This window comes from Anopheles coluzzii, chromosome 2, assembly GCF_943734685.1.
Source record: "Anopheles coluzzii chromosome 2, AcolN3, whole genome shotgun sequence".
Lineage (NCBI taxonomy): Eukaryota > Metazoa > Arthropoda > Insecta > Diptera > Culicidae > Anopheles > Anopheles coluzzii.
Window position 1 is genome coordinate 2692655 of NC_064670.1, and position 19782 is coordinate 2712436.

General features: G+C 49.3%; 1 protein-coding gene across 2 annotated transcripts; it reads left to right on the top strand.

Annotated features, from left to right (window-relative positions):
• The first annotated feature begins 2883 nt into the window (after positions 1 to 2883).
• LOC120951851 (putative odorant-binding protein A10) lies at positions 2884 to 10708 on the top strand. 2 transcript variants are annotated; one of them, XM_040370824.2, is made up of 3 exons: positions 2884 to 5066; positions 5715 to 5949; positions 10286 to 10708. In XM_040370824.2, exons 1-3 carry the CDS (start codon positions 5046 to 5048, stop codon positions 10423 to 10425), a joined length of 396 nt encoding a protein of 131 aa, XP_040226758.2. In that variant the 5' UTR covers positions 2884 to 5045; the 3' UTR covers positions 10426 to 10708. The 2 variants fall into 2 exon arrangements, with proteins under 2 accessions (XP_040226758.2, XP_040226759.2); XM_040370825.2 differs by having other exon boundaries at positions 3015 to 5066; positions 5718 to 5949.
• The last annotated feature ends 9074 nt before the right edge of the window (positions 10709 to 19782 follow it).

Genomic DNA, 19782 nt, shown 5'->3' on the forward strand with positions numbered 1-19782 from the left:
CGCAATCAAAATAGAGACCGCGCCACGTGCTCGTAAAGAGCCACGCTTTGTCTCTCGCGCAGGGCAGTTTACAATCGCCGCGGCAATGTGTGCCGTTAGCAGGACGGGGTAATTATTACTTCCCCCTCATTCAACATACATGACGTCATCTGCATACTGCGGTGATACTTTGAATAGAGAGCAGTAGTGTGCCTATTTTTTGTGTGTTTGCTCGCACTGAATTGTTCCAATCGGATCGAACCGTGTAATGCAATTTCGAAAAGGAGCGAAAAAAAAGCTTCTCACGGACCGATGAAAGCACGGCAACGACGCCTGCTTGGATGCGTGTAATTGATTTCGATCAAACGGTGTTGAGCTGTCAAAGCGCGCTGCCTAGGTGCGTACGGTGCGGAAAGAAGGACGGCTGGGGGCACTGTTTCACAGTTATTTGCCCTTCTCTCCCCCCCCCCCAGTAATCACCACCACAGATGGGGAAGGGCGGTTTTAGAAGGTGGGACGAACGCGATAGAACGAGACGTTCGATTGTGTTGAAAAGGTTCTGCTCAATTATACTAACACGTAATTAAATATGGATGCATATAAATCCGCCAAATTGAAACCTAATGGCCCATTGAGAAATTAATTTATGGATTTGCGGAATGCGTCGGAGGGCGTTGACGATCCAGCAGTTTTCCGTCCAGTCCAGCAAACGGGGGGTGGTGCTGCTGGTGGCGATTAAAAACGGCGCCAATTCCTGTGAGGCGGAGTGGGCAGATAATATTTATCGTATCGTATCGTTCCCGGTGGTACGCGGTGCGCTATCTTGAAGTTTTGCGTGCTCGAACCGCGGTCCTTCTATTGCCACTGCAGACGGCCACCGGAAGAGTTGCAATTCAGTAATTGTGTAATCGTCCGAAGTTGTGCTCTCGTGTGCTACCGTCGTTGTTGTCGGCAGCGAACCAACAGCAGTGTGCCTCGTAGGAGTGCGGTGGGTGAGAGAAGAACAATAATCATCAAAAGCGTGCACCATCTGCCCGCAAACGCACTGCTGCTTCGATGACAATTTGGTGGAGTTTGGTTTGGCGATCCGTGGCTGGGGGGGGGGGGGGGGGGGAAAGTGCTGCCAAACCACACCAGAACACATCGTGCACAGCTGGGACTGCAAGTGCAGCATTTCCCACGAAGCTTCCAATGGGAGGAGGGTGGAGGAAAGTGTGTGCGCACACGCGAGCTGCAAACCCGGAGAACCGATTCGGAGAGTGGGCTTACGGTCGATTAATCCTCGATTAAGATACGTTTAATATTTATTAAAATTCATACCCGTACGCCAAAAAACCGACCGATGAAGCAAAAAGAAAAAAAAATGTACATTTATCTGTCGTTAATTCACGGTTCCGCACCGTTCGCTTGTCGCCCCCGTTGTCGTTGTCCGTTGCTTCCTGTGTCGATTCACTGAACACTGATTAAAATTTTATCCTTACCGGGCCAGTTGCTATTGGAAAGTGAAGCAGGAAAGCAATGCGAGAGAAAGAGTGAGGCGGAGTGAAAAAAAAACATTCCTATTCGAACAATTTAACAGCATCGAGCTTCCGTGGCCACATGACATAACCTCGGAACGGGAACACATGCAGTGGGAACAACAACACACAAACACATACACAGAAAAAAAACGCGTGTCCAGCCATGATTAACTGATCGGGCGGGATATTGTATTGGATTGGAAGTGGGAATCCGGGGCGACCGATGTATCTGCGCGGTCATTAATGCGCTTGTAAACGAATTGCACGGCTTTGGCTTCATGCAAAACATTATTATGCGTTTGATCCTGCCACAGGGATAAAGCAGCCGGTGAGGCAACGCAAAACCCTGTGTGTGTGTGTGTGTGGGATGAGTGGTTTTAAAGCCTTTTCTAATGAATAAAATGCTATTTACACTTTGTTTTGGGGGGGGGGGGGAAATGACAGCGTGATAAATTTTGAGCTTAATTAAATCGAACAATGGTGAGCAAGTGGAATGCAGCAAAAAAAAATCACAAATGCATATCACAATGTACGTGATAGTAATAATCGATTTAATAAATCATCGATATCGAATCACTTTTTCCACTGCGCAAATGCTATCCAAAGGCTTTCGGGTGGTTTTTTGCGGAAAAGAGGATTGGATGACCATTTCTGCACAGAGTTGTTCGTTTTTTTGTTTGTGTGCTGTCATCTTCTATGTCTTAGTGCATAATTACATCTCGCGTAAATGAAATAACCACGGTAGCGTAATAAATTGTCACAAGCCGTGTAAAATCTCGTCCATTTTAGCGGTCTTGTGTGTGTGTGTGTGTGTGTGTGTGTGTGTGTGTGTGTGTGTGTGTGTGTGTGTGTGTGTGTGTGTGTGTGTGTGTGTCAAATCCGATTTAACGAGTGACGAAATGCACCCAACCTCGCCCGGGTAGCTAAGAGGCTGCCACACTCCGCCCTACGGCTAGATGGAAGAAGGTTTTCATAAACATGACAATTAAATTTGCTTACCACTAAAAGCGGGATCCTTAACGCTGGTGCTTGTCAGCGCTTGTAATGGAGAGAGAGAGAGAGAGGGAGAACGAGAGGGAGAGGGACGGGAGTGTTTGTATTTTTTTTTAAAGGCTACTGGTCGCGAAGGCCATCCGCTGGCCGACGGAGAAGGTGCATGCATCCGATGGTAAAATAAATTATGTTATAAAAATCCCATTAGCTGCGCGTCCTCGGGTCCGGGTAGGGTCGCCCGGTCGGTCGGATCTTCCCTCCTGCCATCGGTCGACTGTTCACTTTTGGCGCCATAATTTTGTTTATCCCAAAGCAGTGTCTCCTCACCACACACACCCACACGCTCACCTCTGCCTGCCTGTGTGGGCATCTTGGTTGTCCACAGTGGAAAAGCGGGCTTCTTCGGTGGCCGGCTCGTCTTCTGCCTGGCACCGTGATACACATATATAAATATCCCACAAGCCAGGATTTGTTGTGCCACGAAACTTACCAGAACCCCTCCCCCCGAGAGGAGAACATTTTTTGCTGCTGTGTGTGTGTGTAAGTCCTCCCGCACCACCGATGCCCATTACCACCGGTGTGGTGGCTCCGGGGACGCCCGGCGCAGGAGGTAACCATAATTTCTCGGGTGCCAGTCTGTTGTAATCCCCTATTAAGTGGTCTCCGGGGGGATTTCTTTTCGGTTAATCCTCTTAAACGGTTTCTTATGTGTTGTTGTTTGTTTGCCCTGCGAGACGCTCGGCGGCACAGGGCGGTGAAGGTGACAGGGTAGCAGAAGGAAATTCCCAGCCTGTGTTTCTGCTGCCGGGGTTGGAGTTGACTCGATGAAAATAATCGTCCTGTAATGTGGGATGTCTGGCAGCGTCGTGTCGAACGGTGGGAAGGTAGCAAAAGAAGTTGGTTTTTGGATTTGTGGCATCGGGGAAGTAGGTAAAGCACTCAAGGGATGCGCGGCGGCTGGTGCTGGTGGATTATGTTTAATGCGTAGGCTTGAGGAGAAATTAATTCCTGGGGATTGATTTAATTAGATAGCAGACAACCGCACAGACAACTTGAGACAACTCTTCCACAGCAACACAACGGGCAGGTCAATTTGGGACTGTAAAGTTGGAAGAAATGGGAGGATCGTCGGGGTAAAACCTGTTGCAATTGCTCGACCGTTGTGTGATTGGTGTTGCCAAATTGCAATTCGGAATTACCCACCACCGAGCTGAAAGGCCCTCCTCCTGTGGCACACAGCCCGAAGCATCGCTCTCCTAGGCTCGCATGTCACTTTGGTAAAAACCCGAGGCGCCGGTGTCGCAACCCCTTGGCTGGTGTAATGCGTTTTGGTAAGATTGTCGTCGTAAAGTTGCACCCCCGCCAGCGTGTCCCCTATGCACTTAGCGGGTTGTGTACATACACGCACTCACGAACACACACACACAATCATCTCTCGCAAGTGTAACGACGGAGTGCACCGCGCGCATTGCACCGGAAAGTATGAAACGCACGGAGGGCGTTAGTGCGTAGCGAAGGAAAGCAAAAGTGAACAACAACAGCAGCATTACCCACCACCTCCCCGGTTTTGTCTTTCCCGGTTGCTAGGCATACACACGTGGCTATTATTGGACGCCCCCTCCCCCCTACTGAAACACAACGTCCTACGAAGCTGCTAAGATGACAGTGAGCTAAAGGGAGACGGCAAGGCACAGCAGCAGCAGGGTAGTAGAGCCAGCCAGCCAGCCAACTATCTATTTCTCACGGGTAGTCAGCTCTCCCACTCTCCGCTGTGCTTTTTTTTGCTTCACCACCATCACCCACTCGAACTCGGAGTTGTGCGGTTTCGACGGGCTTCGGTGGGCAACACGGCGTCATTTGTAGTTTTCGATCGTTCGGCGTCGTTACGGATTGTTCGATCATCGAAGTTGAGTGAGTGCAACCGACTAGTTTTTTGTTTTCGCCAACCGCCAGTTCCCAGCAGTGTGTCTAGCGAAGCACAAGAATCAAGTGTTTGTTAGTGAAAGTTCTGGAATGCTATAAAGTGTACTCCGAAGCAATCAGTTCAGCTAACACAAGTCGGTGGCGTTCCGTGAAGCAAGCGAAACACCGTCGTCGGTGTTCGGTGTCCGATAGTACTGCGTCGAGTACTGTGTCTTGGGTGTTGCAACACAGCATCGCTCGGCCCACTTATCACGACCCACTACCAGGGGCACTACCAGAAATCGGGAGACCACAAGCAGCAGCGGCAGCAGCGGCAGCAAAAAAGGGCACAACGAAATCGAAAGGTGTCCATCAAAGGAGAAAGTCAACTCGCTGCCGACAGTTACACAATAGCGTCATCGCCTTTCGTTGTCGCCATAGTTACTCGAAGGAGGAGGAGGAGGTGGAGCATTATCTCACCGTACCAGCGCACGTGAAGCACAGCACAGTAACCTTTTGCCATCCCGGAGAACCACTTTGTTCGTTCCGTTGCGAACCGGCTTGACAGTTTCGTTCGCCGGCACAGGTTCTGTGATCTTCCCTTCTTTTTTTCGAAAGCTCCTCGTCGAAACACACACACACAGCTACAAAATGCAAAAGACCACTGGCAAGGTGAGTAATATCCGTTACATAATCGAATATGGCGCTTGTGTACGGCGGCCGCGTGTGTGTGTGTGTGGGATGGCGCGATTGTGCGAAATGATAAAGACATAAAAGAGCAAAAACAAACCGAAAGCTTCCCCCCCCCCAGTCCGGCCGCAAACGACGAAACCGCAAAAAAGGCGAAAGATGAATGGCGAGCAGCTTTGATTGGGTCTGGCACGGGGGATGAAAGGGTGTTTGATTGGGTGGGTGGGAGAATGGAGGAGCGAAACACAAAAGCTAACTGGAGATGATGTTTATATCTACGTGTGTGTGTTTGTGTTTGTGATTATCGCTCACTTTACCCATCATTACCCGGTTCCCCCCTTGCCCGGCTAAAGCTTTCCCTTTCTTCATCCACCCTCAGCCGTGGGGTGGGCTGGTTGGATTGTTTTTTCTTCTGTTTATGATTGCCTTTTACTTTTCAGCCGCTTCGTGTGCGATTATGCTGCATAACCTCTTTCTCTCGCTCTCTTTGTATGTGTCTGTGTGTGGCGATCCGGTATTTATGTTTGCTCTGTTTCTTCTTCTTTCTTTCTTTCTTTCTTTTCTCTCCTCTCTCTCTCGGCGATCGCCGTTTTGCGGTCACAATTTTGCCCGGTGTTTCGGCACAAAAAGCAGGTCAGCAGTCGCAGCGCCGTGAACGTATGCTGGCTGGTCGGGCTGGGGCTGGTCTGGCTGGTGGCGGTGGCGCTGTCCGGCAGTACCTGTGCCGCCGAAGCGACCACCGCCCGGACGCAGGTCTCGGACGAAGCACTCGACAAAGCGCTCAGCGACAAGCGGTACCTGATGCGCCAGCTAAAGTGTGCCCTCGGCGAGGTAGCGTGCGATCCGGTGGGAAAGCGCCTCAAGAGTAAGTATCACACACATATGCACAGCTTTTTGCCAACAAACGGGGGGAAAGGAGGTCACAGCAAACAAAAAAAGTAGTGCAGAGTGTCGGAAACTCGGGCGCAGAGTTGAGAGTACTGTTTCAGGTTTAGTTTAAAGTTTTAGGCGAACAGGAAAAGAGCTGTTCAACAACAACCAAAAAAAAGCCCTCGAAGAAGCGCCATTGAATGAAACTTTCGTCCCGGTGGCCGGTGTAGTCCGGACCGGCGCAATGGCCAGAAACAAATGGGAAAGCATTTAAATTCGGCGCCGCTCAAAATCGCACATCTTAAGCAGTCAGTTTTGTTCGTTAATTAAACAACGCTTTCAACTTGGCCCTGGTGGTGGTTAGCTCCAAAGTGCAACCACACAGCAGCCAGTCCGTGGAGCGAAAGGAACGAAACCCGGAAAAAAGACACCGGACTCACCATAATCCCGTTCCTTTGGTTCCCTTTGGTGGTTGCCTACTTCCGGCAGGGACGGGGTAGCGTAAGGTGACCGTTGCAGTCGTCGTCCTCGAAGGGAAGAATAATGTATCTTTTCAGCTAGTGAGGTACAAGCAAGTATCATTTTGTTGCTACGGGGGAAAAACAACACACACACACACACACACACACACACAAAACGGCTTAATCGGACGAAGAAGCGAGCAAAGTTTGAGCAAACCACCAACCAGGCAAACCGATTCGTCGTCCTTCGCCGTCAGCATCGGCATCATGTTTTCTCGCATTTCGATCGGGGCTGTGTTTCTTTGTTTGTTTGCCTGTTCGGTCCAGCGCGGACCGAAAAGCGTACAAAAGAAAAGCGATCTTAATTAAAATTAAAATGATAATTACGTTCATCCGTTCTTGGGCGAACCGGAGGGCTGACAGTGCTCGGAGGTGGTACACTAGGACAGGGATTTGGTGGTCCATTTGTTGTGAGATAAAGTGGCCAGAAGGGTACGTGTGTGTGTGTGTGTGCACTGTGAGCGAAACAAGCCACTGCAACTCAAGACGAATAATGTTTTCCAGCGGAGAAAGGTAGCGAAGCAGCAGAAAGGTTTGTGGTTTTGAGTGTTTTTGTTTTCGGGTTTTGGGGAAAGAATGGAATGGTCCGTTTCTTGGCGACTGTGGTGGCGGTGTTGCTGCTCTTGGTGCAGCTACCGAGGACGCCTTGCACGAACCGATTTATGGAGTTTTGCTGTGTTCGGGTGTGCTTGGGTGTGCGATGCTTTTTATGATTATTCTTCACACTATAAAAGATATTTGTCTTTGGGGGAAGTTGGTGGCGACTTTTTGAAAGTTGGCCAGAACGGGACCACTGCTGGTGCCTCCGCGGTCACTGAAGGCTGACCAAGCCCGCAAGTGTTCGGTGGTTTTAGCCGTTGCAGTTGACTTGAGAGTGAAATGTTGCTTGCTGAGAGCTGTTTTCCGCAAAAAGTCAAGCAAAGACATAACAACACAATCGGACACACATACACACACACACGTACAAACACACACACACACAGCTCACAGATTTGGCAAGCACTAATTGCACGGTTTTTGTGTATGCGGTTTTAGTGGTTAGTTTTGGCCGTTTCCTAATGACTTTATTGCTCGCTCTAAAATGCTCCCGAGGTTCAATCCTTCCAAAAAAAAAAAAGAGAGGAGATGTGGGGGCATTTTCTTTCTTAAACTTTTCCCACCAAAATCGAACGTTTGTTCTGCCTGGGATGCTTTTAGCGATAACGTTCGAAATTTAACTCAATCAATTGCTCGTGCTGGTCTGCTGCAAACCTCTCGAAAAAAGCAAACTTGTTCTCTTTCCCTTTTTTGACTGCGGGGAACGCTGGCGGGGAACTGGGCGAACGAAAGGGCACTTTCAGTCCGAGGGGAGGGGGGAGCGTGTTGAAACATTTTATTGCTCGTAAATTCTGGGGGCAGTGAAATGATTTAGCACCAAGCAAAGGGAACAAACGAACGATGCAATAAGCGGTTATAAAACGCGATTTATATCCCGCGAGCAGCGAGCGCCCGTGTGCCTGTGTGTTGTGTGTGCTGTGTTGTGTTGTTACGCGAGCGAATCATTAATATTTCAGTAAAATTTGTGCACACAACAATTGCTTCTTACTCTGCGGGCTTGGGTGCGAAAAATACGTGCTATAATAACTAAAGAATCCGTTTAATGATTGAAAATTGCATGTAATAGCGCCTGCTCCTGCTGTCCCGTCCAGTGCACAGCGAATTGTTTAATCACAGCTCGTGCCCCCGGACCAACAATCCGGACGTGCCGCTGTCTCCCCTTACATCCCCCCACATGCTGCGCCCGCTCACATTATTAATTATCAGATAATTTTAAATAACATTTTGCCGGTTTTGCAAACCGTGACAAATGACCCCGCCGGCGACGTGCCGTTTGTTAAAGGGCCCCCTCGTTTGTGACAATATTTAATTTAAGACTACACTTTAGCGCGAATTAACACCTACGGCATCTCCCCCGTCCACCCACACACACACACACACACACCTATGGGCGAGAGGGATTGAACTGTTGTGCTGTGCATGCCTGTTGATAATGAGATGCGAAAAATGCATTAATTCTATTCCAAAGTCAGTGATTTATGACCGGCTGTTGGAGTGGAGCGGTGTGGGTGAGTGGTACGAGCATATTCATGCTGTATTGTTTCAACAAACACGTCCCCGTGGCGCGCATATTTTGTGTCACATTTATGGCATTTTTGTTCACGCCACCGATTCGACACCGCTCTTTTAACACTTAATTAAATCGCACACTGATAAGCGGGGGTGGGGGTGTAGTGGGATGGGCTGGATCGAAGCTGGGTGAACGTTAGCTGTATGCTGATGACACTGGCGATAAAGGAATGTCTCCATCGAATGGGGTGGTCAAAGGTTTTCCATCTTTTTCCCCCAAGGGCGGCCTCGCTTTCGGGAGTCCCAAAGAGAGTTTTGGCAGTGGCAAGGGCCCGCGACACCAATGGCAGGAGGTGTTGGAGGTCATTTTAGAAGCGTGCGTGCACAATATGCGTGTGTGTGTGTGTGTGTGTATGGGTCGGCCAGTTTGGGCGGGTGGTGCACGAGACTCGTTCGCGCCAGTGCCGTGTCGTGGTGGTGCGTGTGCGTGCTGCGACTATCGGGGACTGTCGGCCTGATTGCCCGAGACTGTTGGCGAACGAGCATAGAATAAATATTTTGCCACCGATGCACAATTAAAGGAAACGCGTGTGTGGGTACATCCCCAACGATGACGACGACGACGACGATGGTGACCGGTGACGATGGCAGCGGTTATACATAATTCATCGCATCGCATTTCATGGTTTCACCTCGCCACTCCCGCCGCCGCCACCGCCCAACGATTCCAGCTCTGTGTTGTATGCGCTGGCCAAACAATTTGTTGCAATCACTCCCCCCTCCCCCACTGGTGTGGCTGGCTGGCTGGCGAGGAGACTGCTAATGTTGCTGTTAATTAAATTGTTCGCATTAGGACCTCGAAAACCATAATTTATGGTTTGATAGATTGGTTTCAAGTCGGGGACGATTGCGTTGGTGGATAGTGGAGGAACATTTCGGTGCTGCAATGCTCAATATTGGTTCGTTCTACTGCGTGTGTGTGTGTGCTTTGAAGTCCCTGCACAAAATGCACAAGATGTTGTGTGCCCCCTGATGTTTAGGACTGCGATTAAACATCGTCCAACCGTCCCAACTGTTGATCGGACCGCTTTGAGGCAGATGGCTCGTATCGATCGGTTGGTTTACTTCCATTAAACAGCGATCGCAAGCAGTGCCTTTTTGTGTTGCTGCCCAACCGTCCCACCGGTTGGGCTTTCCTGCGTTGATGATCCCACATTGCCGCCATTCAGGCGCGAACCAGGCCGGGCTTGGTAATGATTTTTCACTCCGCGAAACTGTGCACCATTAATGTGTAATTAAATCTTCAATTAAAATCTAATTGATTCCACAGATTGTGCACCCGGTGGGTGGGTTTGTAACAGTGGGGGGTGAGTGAGCGCCAATCGGGTGTTACAACTAAACGGTTTGAATGCGATTCCCTCCCGCCCGCGCTGATGCCGGCCCTTTTTGCATCTGACAACGGGGCGCGACGGGGAAAGTCTTCGAGCATTATTTATGCAATCAATGGGGGACGGCATTCCGAGAAGATGAAACCTCGCGAACGGACCGGCGCGAACGGATGGATGGGTTCTTTGTGAAAAGTTAATAGATTTACTGATTTATTCTACTTGTTGGGCGGGCGGGCGCATATCTTGCATATCGTTTCCTACGGGTCATTAACTGTTGGCTGTTTTTTCTTCTTCTTCTTCTCTTCCTTCTTTGCAGGCTTGGCACCGTTCGTGCTTCGCGGCGCTTGTCCACAGTGTACGCCGGCCGAGATGAACCAGATCAAGAAAACGTTAGCTCATTTGCAGCGAAACTTCCCGTCCGAATGGAACAAGCTGGTGCAGACGTATGCTGGCTGAAAAGGGGAAGCTGGTGGAGGTCGTGTGATAGGAAGAGGCAGAGTCCGTCCGGAGGTTTGGTTTGGAATGGGAGGGATTTGCGATAAAGTATTTTAGGATGTATCGAGTAAACGCTGCAAACAGTATGTGGCATTGTAGTAGTGTAAGGTGCTCTAGAGGTGTATGTACAAACTCGAACGGACGAATGGTTGGTAGAATGTACGAAAATATATGAAAAAAAAAACAAACAAACAAACATGGAACACATTGCAATAAAAACAAAAACACGGTACGCCTAAAGGTATGCAAAGTCACACAAATGTCCTTGAAGAGGCGAAAATAAACATCAGCATTCGGCAGTACGGCCGAGCAACCGAGCAGCTGCGTGATAGTTGCTGCTGCGGAAGAATGACAAAATAACGAGCTGCTCGAAAAACGAATCCAACCGTCAACACAGAACGAAGAAGGAGAACGATTGCCACATCCCCTGAGGGGCAGGGGGTTTTGTTGCAAGCCTCGCAAGGCTCCGAGGTTTGAAGTATTTTTGGATTTGTCGGAATAAAGTAACGAAAATGGTTCATAAACGCGCCAAATCAACGAGGATTTCATGTGGGTACGTGTATGTAAGTTTTGCTTCGATTCGCTTACCATCATCGGAGCATTGGCTGCATATTTTCGCCTTTCGGTTCGTTTACTTCGCTTCAATGTTCCCTTCGCTTTCAAACCACCCCCTTGCAGCAGGAAGTTTACGACGAAACGGGCGAAGCGAGGAAAACTGTCAACTTTTTACATTTCTTTCGCATAACCGCCCACTTCACTTGCGCCGCAGCACAATCAACCGGTCGACAGGCACCATTATATCCGGTCGTCATGGCTGTGACGGTGGTTTTCGGCACAACTCCGAGCAGTGAAGGTGGAACAAAAAGTGTTTGGGACAAAATTGGCTTCCGAGGAAACGCGTTCCGTCTCAAGGCGCCGGTTCATCTTGGGAGCGAAAGAATGGCTGTGTGTGTTACTAGTGTAATTTTTGCCAACTCGAGACACTTATCAACTAGTGTCGCGTTATTGCGATATTGGGTGCACCAACCCCCCTTCAAACCCTCGCCGTGCCTTTCTGCCAGCTCGGTTTGGAGCGAATGGCTAAAGTCATACGCCTGCCTCGAGGGACACATTCGGCATGTGGCAATAGCATGTGTGAGCTGTTTTCCACACCCTTTGCTTTGGCTATTGTTCTTCTACGCCATCAACACCATCAATGCGAAAAAGTGCGCTAAAGCAACACTCGTTCTTGCAGGGAAGAAAGCGACAACCGTCCTTACTCGACGCGCCTAAAAGTATGCTCAATCGACACGGCTGTTTGCTGTCGAAGGGCGGTGGAAAACCGTTGCGCGAAAGGAGTCGGGTTGCCCGATGGAAAACACAGCCCACACCCCAGTTTGGACGTGTAAAACCCCTTCCTTGACAAAGTTAAATTATTCTTTCCGAAGCGAATGCAAAGTTTGCTGCTGGTGCTGCTGCTAAAATGAACGAAATGCGTTCATGCGCTCCAGATCGGGTTGCGGGTGCTGGAACGTGGTGGGAGGTGTAAAATCCTATCAAGAAAACACAATGCCCCTGTGCTGCGGGACCGGAAAGATGCAGATATAGAAGAAACGGATTCCCCTCCCGTTGGCGGAAACGGACGCGGGAAAAGCGTGGCGGAAAAAAGGGATTAGTTTGGCAGAGGCGCGCGGTCGTGCGGCGTTTCTATGCATTCACGACAATGATGCTTGCGATTGCGAGTTTTGGAGTGCAAGGAAAATATTTTCCTTGTTCGGAAACAATTACACTCGTTTGCGTTACGTCGTCCGGGCGGTTCCGTCTTGTGGCCCGGGCTAATAAATTACTTCCCAGCTTCCGTTCCGAGGGTTTTCCGTCCGGTTGGGTTTGGTCGATTGCGCTAAAAGCTAAAACCGGGAACGTCGTCGCGGATGGTGGTTGGATTTGCCCGCAGGAACCACTTGTGCGTGTGTGAGTGGTGTGTGTGTGTGTGTGTGGATGAAAAACAACGAAGCAAGCTTTTCCAATTTACTTGAACACTCTCGTTGGGTTTGCCTCCCCATATCCCCCCCATGGTAACCATGGCGGTACAGCCAAACGCTTCCGTTGAGGACACTTCCACCAGTTGCATTCCGGCACCTGCTGAGATGCAGCTGTAGTAGTGGCAGTAGTAGCAACAAAGCTGCCGGGGAGCTGATGATGAACAATGGCCACTGCCACCCCGTTGCCGGGAGTGATTGTTATCGTTTAATGAAATATTCGTCATATCAAACGGGGAAGAATGGACACCTGGAGTGCAGTTGCACCTTTAGTGAAGACACAGAGAGAGAGTGAAACAGCGAGAGAGGGAGAGAGAGAGAGAGAGAGAGGTGGCGTTGAGTAATGGGTTTCGTTTATGGGCCATACATATTTTTCAACTCCGGTCATAACACTTCATAAATTGTTCTTAGGCCAATGGGAAAGTATGTGTCTGTATGTGTGTGTGTGAGTGTGTAATGATGCAGTGAAAACGATTTTCAAACTCAGTGTCCGTTGTATTTTGCTTCGGAGTCGGGGCAAAAAAGGAAGGAGAAGCTTAGTTCCGAGAAAACAGGTGGGTTCATTTCCTCGCTCGAATAGCCCAAATCGCAGTACCAGAGACCGAACCCGCAGGGGGAAAAAGCGCCTCCACAAGCGAAGATAAAAGAACCAAGTGTCTCGATGTTCCGCAGAGCTCACCAAAAGGGAGGAGCAAAGAAAGGTGTAAAGTCTCGTTGAATTATTAATCCCTTCCCGAAGACATACTCGACGCCAGCCAGCCAGCCAGCCAGCCAGCGACGGCGAACGGACAGGGCTCCCGTCCCGGTACAAGTGCAAGTGCATTGTTGATTGTCCTTATTTATGTGCTTTTTAGATTCCTCTGGGGATGGGAGAGGTGTTGGAGGACGGAAGGAGAGGAACCTTCGCCACCGTGCACAATGAACTCACGGGAGAAGCACGGAACAACAAACGGAATGAAATCATTGCACGCTGCCAGCGTTGGGCAACGATCAAGTGTCCTTTAAGGGTGGGAACAGCGAGTCTACGTCGACACAGGATGGTGTGTTGTGTGTGTGTGTGTGTGTGTGTGAGTGTGTCGTGGAGTTTATAAACCAGCCCCGGTGGCAAAGGAGCTAAGGGCAGCTGTCCGACTGTTTGTTGCCGTTTCGGTTATTGCCACTTTGGCCACGACAGTTCGTTCGTTCGTTCGTTTCGGTGACGGTCTATTGTTTCGTTGGCTTGTTGGAATTGTAAAATAACCTTCTCACTATCGCTCTCTTCCTCTCTCTCTCTCCTCTTCCTTTCTGTTGCAAATTTATGAACAATTTATGAGATTACAATTCGCTCACTCGCCGGTTGGGCGAGGTTGCAGCGTTAAGGGTGCAACCGTGCCGATGCCTTCAAAGGGCACTTCTTCTCGATTGCACTTTACCTTTGTGTGTTGTGCTGGTGCTGTGCAATTGCTGGTGCAAAAGAATGGCTCAACGGTGGCATGTGAAGATCATAAGGAGTCCTTAGAGCGCTGTTTCTTTAGATTTACTAAGCATTAGATATCGGCTGTGACGGTGACAATGGTGGGGGCTCGTAACCCGACGACGGTTAAATTGGTTGTTGTTTTTTCTTTTATGAAGCCATAGTTGGTTAGGGACATAAAAACTGCCGTGAATCTTTCTATAAATTAGCTGAACTACTATTGCGATTAAAGTGTTAAAAAGAAAGCTTCAAATATAATGTTTCCAATCGTTTTTTTACACAATCTAGCAGATACTTCCCGTTGTTTCTGTTTCCAATTAGAAAACCAATTAGTTAATCATATATTTCCTACTCGAAATGTCCAAAAAGCAGCTTACAGGAACATGGGATACACACATCGTATGGTCGTAAACATAAAAAGAACGTCATTATTTTGCTCTTTTCACATCAAAACGAGCTTTTAAATCACATCAACAACTGACCGTAAGCTGCACGTTCTCATCCCCAACGGTAAACGAGCTAGTTTTTCATGGCCCATAATTTGAACGCCCAACGCGGGGGGAAAATCCAAAACAAACGAGCCACAAAAAAAGCTTCCCAAATGAGAACATTATCGGTGGAGAAATAACAACAACCCGAAGGATGGCCGATGGGCCAGCGGGCAAGCCTAATGGAAGTAATTTCGCTCTCGGCCGCCATCATTACCGCTTGCCGCTACCCGTTCCCTTTGGATGGATGCGCTTATCGCAGCGCTACCGTTGCCAGGAAGCGTCATGTTGGGACGATTTTCCACGAACAAATGGCTTACTACCGGGTTGAAGCGTGGTTCTATTTTTTTTTCTTTTGGTGCCCGTCAAAATCTGGCAATGTATGGGGGTATTTTTTCCTCCACCCCATACGAGTACATTCCAATACGTCGACGGAGCTCTGCGTGCAAAAAACGAGGCACTCCTCTAGTTCCGTCGCAAAAAAAGGGGAAACAGAAACACCCAAAGAAATAAACACTAGAGTAAATAAGATAAAGTAATTATTTGCAACTAATTGCGTTGGAGGTTTTTACGCCTTGTCCCGCTCGCATGGACAGCAACAGACAGCGTGCACGGTGGTGGGTGGCACACGCCGGCCGTTCCCCGTCTCTCTCTTACTTAATTATTTTCCATTTACGACTACGGGGAAGGGGAGCTGTTTTCCGATGGCTGGGCGGGACTAGTTTCGGTCCGGTGAGATGCTGAGCAGATGAGCGCTGTCCCCTAATTCGATCATTACACGGGGCAAGGACGGGTGGTTCGTGTATGTGTGCCCTTTTTCAAGCTTTGCGGTTCCACCGGATGTAACGGGCAGATGACCCCTTATGGGTGGGGACGGTATGTGTGAGGTGGAATGCGGATTCAGCAACGATGTTCACGCGTGTAATCACACACACACACACACACACACGAAGGACCCAGAGCGTGTTTTCAATGTGTCCCCGAGTTGTCGCTGGAAAAACCGGTTCGGTCGTGTTATAATTTAAATGTCAGTTGGGTTTGGGATTCGCTTTCGCATTTTGTCGAATTTTCGACCGCCTTTTGCTTGCGCTTGGTCGCTAGATCGTCGATTTTGGACCGGGCTAGAGAGCGACCATCCCCATTTTGCCTGTGACACATGTCCACGCATGGTAAGGTACCAATACGACCACTACGACTCCTTCGGAACGCGCTTTGTACGACGTGCTGGAACCATCAGAATGCCATCCCTCGTTCCACGGAACTTGCCGGAAAAAGGGACTTGCCAGACAGTGGGGAGAAGAACAACAGCCGTGATGTAAGCCATCGGCACGGCCTGACACGTATCTAATGCGATAATATATAATGAAAATTTATTCTCCTGCCAACCGACGGTAGCGAGAAGTTCTCGCTTCCGTGCTACAACCGCACTCACCCCTTGGTATAACGGCATACCGAGAGTTCGATCGTCCGGATGGGGAAGGGGGAGCGAGACTTCCGGGAAGAAGTTTAGATCCACCTCATCAACCTCACACTGAGGTTGGCGTGTTCGTTGCAGTCGCTCGTCCTACTGCGACCGAGCGAAAAGCTTGTTGGAAAAAGAGTCTTCCGCAACAGTCTCGGTGCGTTGGTTTTTGCGTGCTTTGACACGAGTCTACAAAGAAGCAAGCGAGTTTAAAATTACACACGATCGACACACGGACCGGGATGGTTGTGTAGCAACAACAGCAGACATCCGCATTAATACAAGGGATGTGGTTTGTGGAAGCTTTTCGAGCAAATTAAAGGACGCCCCAGATGAGTGAAACGCAATTAGTTTAATACGGAAGCGGATCCATTTCCTTGTTTGCGAGAACAAAAGGGAACCCAGCATTAAAAAAGAGACATCGCCATTGCTGAAGCCGCTGCTCTGATGAAGCCATTACTCAGCCAATTCCAATGCATTAGTTTGCAATCGAGCATAATATTTGCTAATAAACCGAACCGAAGATTTCAATAAACAGCATCGCCTCGATCGTGCTGCCGCCATTACACGGCCAAAGCTCGAAGGCACACGGGCACGGGTTTAAATCAACCGGATATTTGTTAATTATGTTGCAAGATAATTAACCCGCAGCAAGCTCGTCCTCTGTTTGGCATACAAATTAGCAAGATGCAACATGGGCACGCACGGTCACGCAGCGCCCGCGCGAACATCTTCCCGATGCAAATTGGCAAACTTATGCGCAACCCGAGCAACGTTGCGAGCCGCCCTACATCAAAGGCTACACTCAGGCACGGATTGACACACAGACACTGGCGGATGATGATCAAGCGCAGGGACAAGGAAAAACAAACTGAATAACTATTTGGCACTCGTATCGCATCGGTCCTGTGTCCGCAGGATGCTGTGTGAGCTTTCGGGGCTGTGCAGGACGACAGCGCGTTCGTGTTTCGATAAACATTAATTACATTCCACGTGCGGTTTGAGCCTTGCGGATGATGTCGTGGATGATACTCGACAATGTCTTTGGAATTTGTGCACACTTCATTTACACTTCATTCCCAGTTCTTGGCTCTGTAGTGTCGGGTCTAGTAGGGGGAAGCTCTATAAGCAACGGATGACCTTTTTCTCCAGACGGCACTTTCTGCAGAAGAGCGCTTTGCATTCCAACGCCATCGATAAGCGTGTCTTGGGGCGTTCGGGCCAAGTCGGAATTTCCTTCATCCGTCACTTGGCCTTGGCCAAAGGACACCGCCAGCACACAGCGCGTACCACCTTCTGCCGCCTTCTGGCGTGTAATAAATGTAAATGTCAGGCGAAGCAAAAATGCATAGCTTATAAATAACGGCACACGCTTTATTCTTTCCCGGTGCTGGCCCCGGAAGTACTTAGGATGGATCGGGGCAAAAAAAAACGAAATAAAACGAAACGATGGCGATTTTATGGCAACCTTCTTGTGGGGTACGAGCGGGGCATACCGTCCACAGCAGAACGCAAAAGAACGAAGAGAGCGCAAAGAGTAACGCAGTAACCGTTAGACAAACTAATTCTGTAATGCTGAGCAATTTATTCATGAAAAGATGTTTCAACACCCAATCCCCCGACCTAGCAGGGCCGTGGGACGTGGCAGAAAAAGGGGCACTGAAGATGTTTATGGCATAATTTTGCTGTCAAATGTCTTTTTCGCGCGCGCGCGCTTACGATGGCGACGACGACGACGTGCACCAGGCAAAAGGAAAGTCTATTGCCGTGCGGCGGCGGACGGTCGTCATGGTGGCAGGCACTGTCGATGGTCGGTAACTATGATTCGACGACTCTTGATATTCATTAGCGAAGCGCTCTCAATTTGCATGCTATTAACCGTGACATCCCGTGTGTTCGGCTCGTCGCCGTGGGTCTTTCGCCGGTGTGACCGAGGCAGACAGGCAGAACACTCTTCCGAGGAAAGCACTTTCTTGAGAGCCGGTCTACTAATAGAAGGGGAAGGGGTACCGAAGTGCTACACCTTTCAAAGCTAGTGCCATACGTTGAGGGGACACATGAGCGGGAAAAGACTGCACACGGCATCCTTTGGTTGAGTGGGAAAACGACGCTTTTGTTTTCTTGCTTCGCTTTCGTCTCAAGAAGGGATGTTTGAAGGGAAGGGAATCTCGCTGTCACCTCGAGCGTATGTGGGAAGGACAATCGTTCCCATCTGGCAAGGCTCAATGTGTGGCGTGGAAGAAAAGAAACGGAGGCGAACGTGGCAAATGGGAATGAATTAGTAGCTACACCGAAGCAAGGGCAAGCGAAAGGCAGTAAAGAAAGGACCAGTAAAAACCTTGCCCCAGCAGCTCGGTCGGGGCTGGGTTGGGCCTGATTGATTAATCGCCGGGCGCCAGGATTAGCAGCGCCTGTGCACCGTGTAAGAAGGCACACCCCGTCCGTGTCGTGTCTCTTGTCGTGGGAAAGAAAACGCTTCGCCCCACAAAGTCGGCCCTGTACCATGGTGACAATCATTGATTGGGTAATCAATCAACCCGGCGGCCGGAATGAGCATTCCGGCAGAATTGTTAATCCCCGACCGACGGCCATGTACTTGCCACCAACCGGATGGGAGTGCGCTGGCGACGGTGTGGGTCACCACCGAATGCGATCGAGCGAATTTGATCGATCTGTCGAACGGTGCGAGAATGAATTAATAAGACTTACGGCGACTTCCTTCCCCCGGTTGCCATCTAATTCGGGTTGGGGGGTGGCGGGCAGCGGGAAAGTGTGGCAAATTTCAATCACAAACACACTGAAGCGTGATTAGTACGCTCATTCTGAAATGGTGTGCTTCTGGTCGTGACATTCACAGGAATGCTGTTGCGGTAATGGAGGTCGAACGCATTCAATATGCTAAATTTGATCAGCAGATTGTGAATATTTAATTGCCTGATGACACGACGCCGAGCCCAAACTATACAGCTGGCTCTACAGGCTTGGATTGGATTGGATAGGTCGAGTGTGTTTAGGTCGGCTGCCGCAACTCTTTGATGCACTCGTCAAGATAGACACCAATCATCGTCGTCGCGTCACCGGCAGACACACGAATCGGTTGTTCATTAGATAAGCTTTAAACCCGAGAGCGATTATTGTGCTGAAAGTAAAGTAATAAAACATGAACCCCAAAGCTGTTTCCAGAAATAACTTTCCACTTTTCCACATCGATGGAGCCGCCTGATGGGCGGAATCGTAGAATTGCCATTAGCACACCAACCATGAATAATGGTTTCGTAAACTTTCTCGTATGATGGCGCCCTTGATCTCTTTCTTTTCTATCATTCTCTCTCTCTCTCTTTCTCTTTCTCTCTCTCTCTCTCTCTCTCTCTCTCTCTCTCTCTGACAGTGCAGTGTTGTGCAAATAGAGAGCCAACGCAACATATATGCAGCGCGATCAGCCGGATGCAAGTGATTTAGATGAATGTGTGGCCCGATGCAGCTCGGGCAAACAGTTTGCAAGCCCGAAAGCATTTATATCACTTTAATACTTTTGAAATTAAAAAACTTTTGCAAAATGCGATACCCCAAAAACCGAAGCCCGATATCTTTGACCGGCACCACTACAAACCCGGCACGATGAAAGGGAGGAGAAAATCGATGGAAATGGATGGGAAAGTTTTGCCACACTTACCTTAGCTTTTGCAACGAAAACGGACCGCCGTGTATGCACCGAACCGGGAGAGCATGTGGGGATATTTGTATCGATTGTTATTGATTTCATCTGCACACTTACCTACCCCACATCCACATACACACACGTTCGCGAACGATATGAGAATCTTCCTAAAACACTTCCTCAACTGGCAATCGAGAAGTTTGGCAGCAAACGGGAACGTCAGCCAACGAACACTTCCG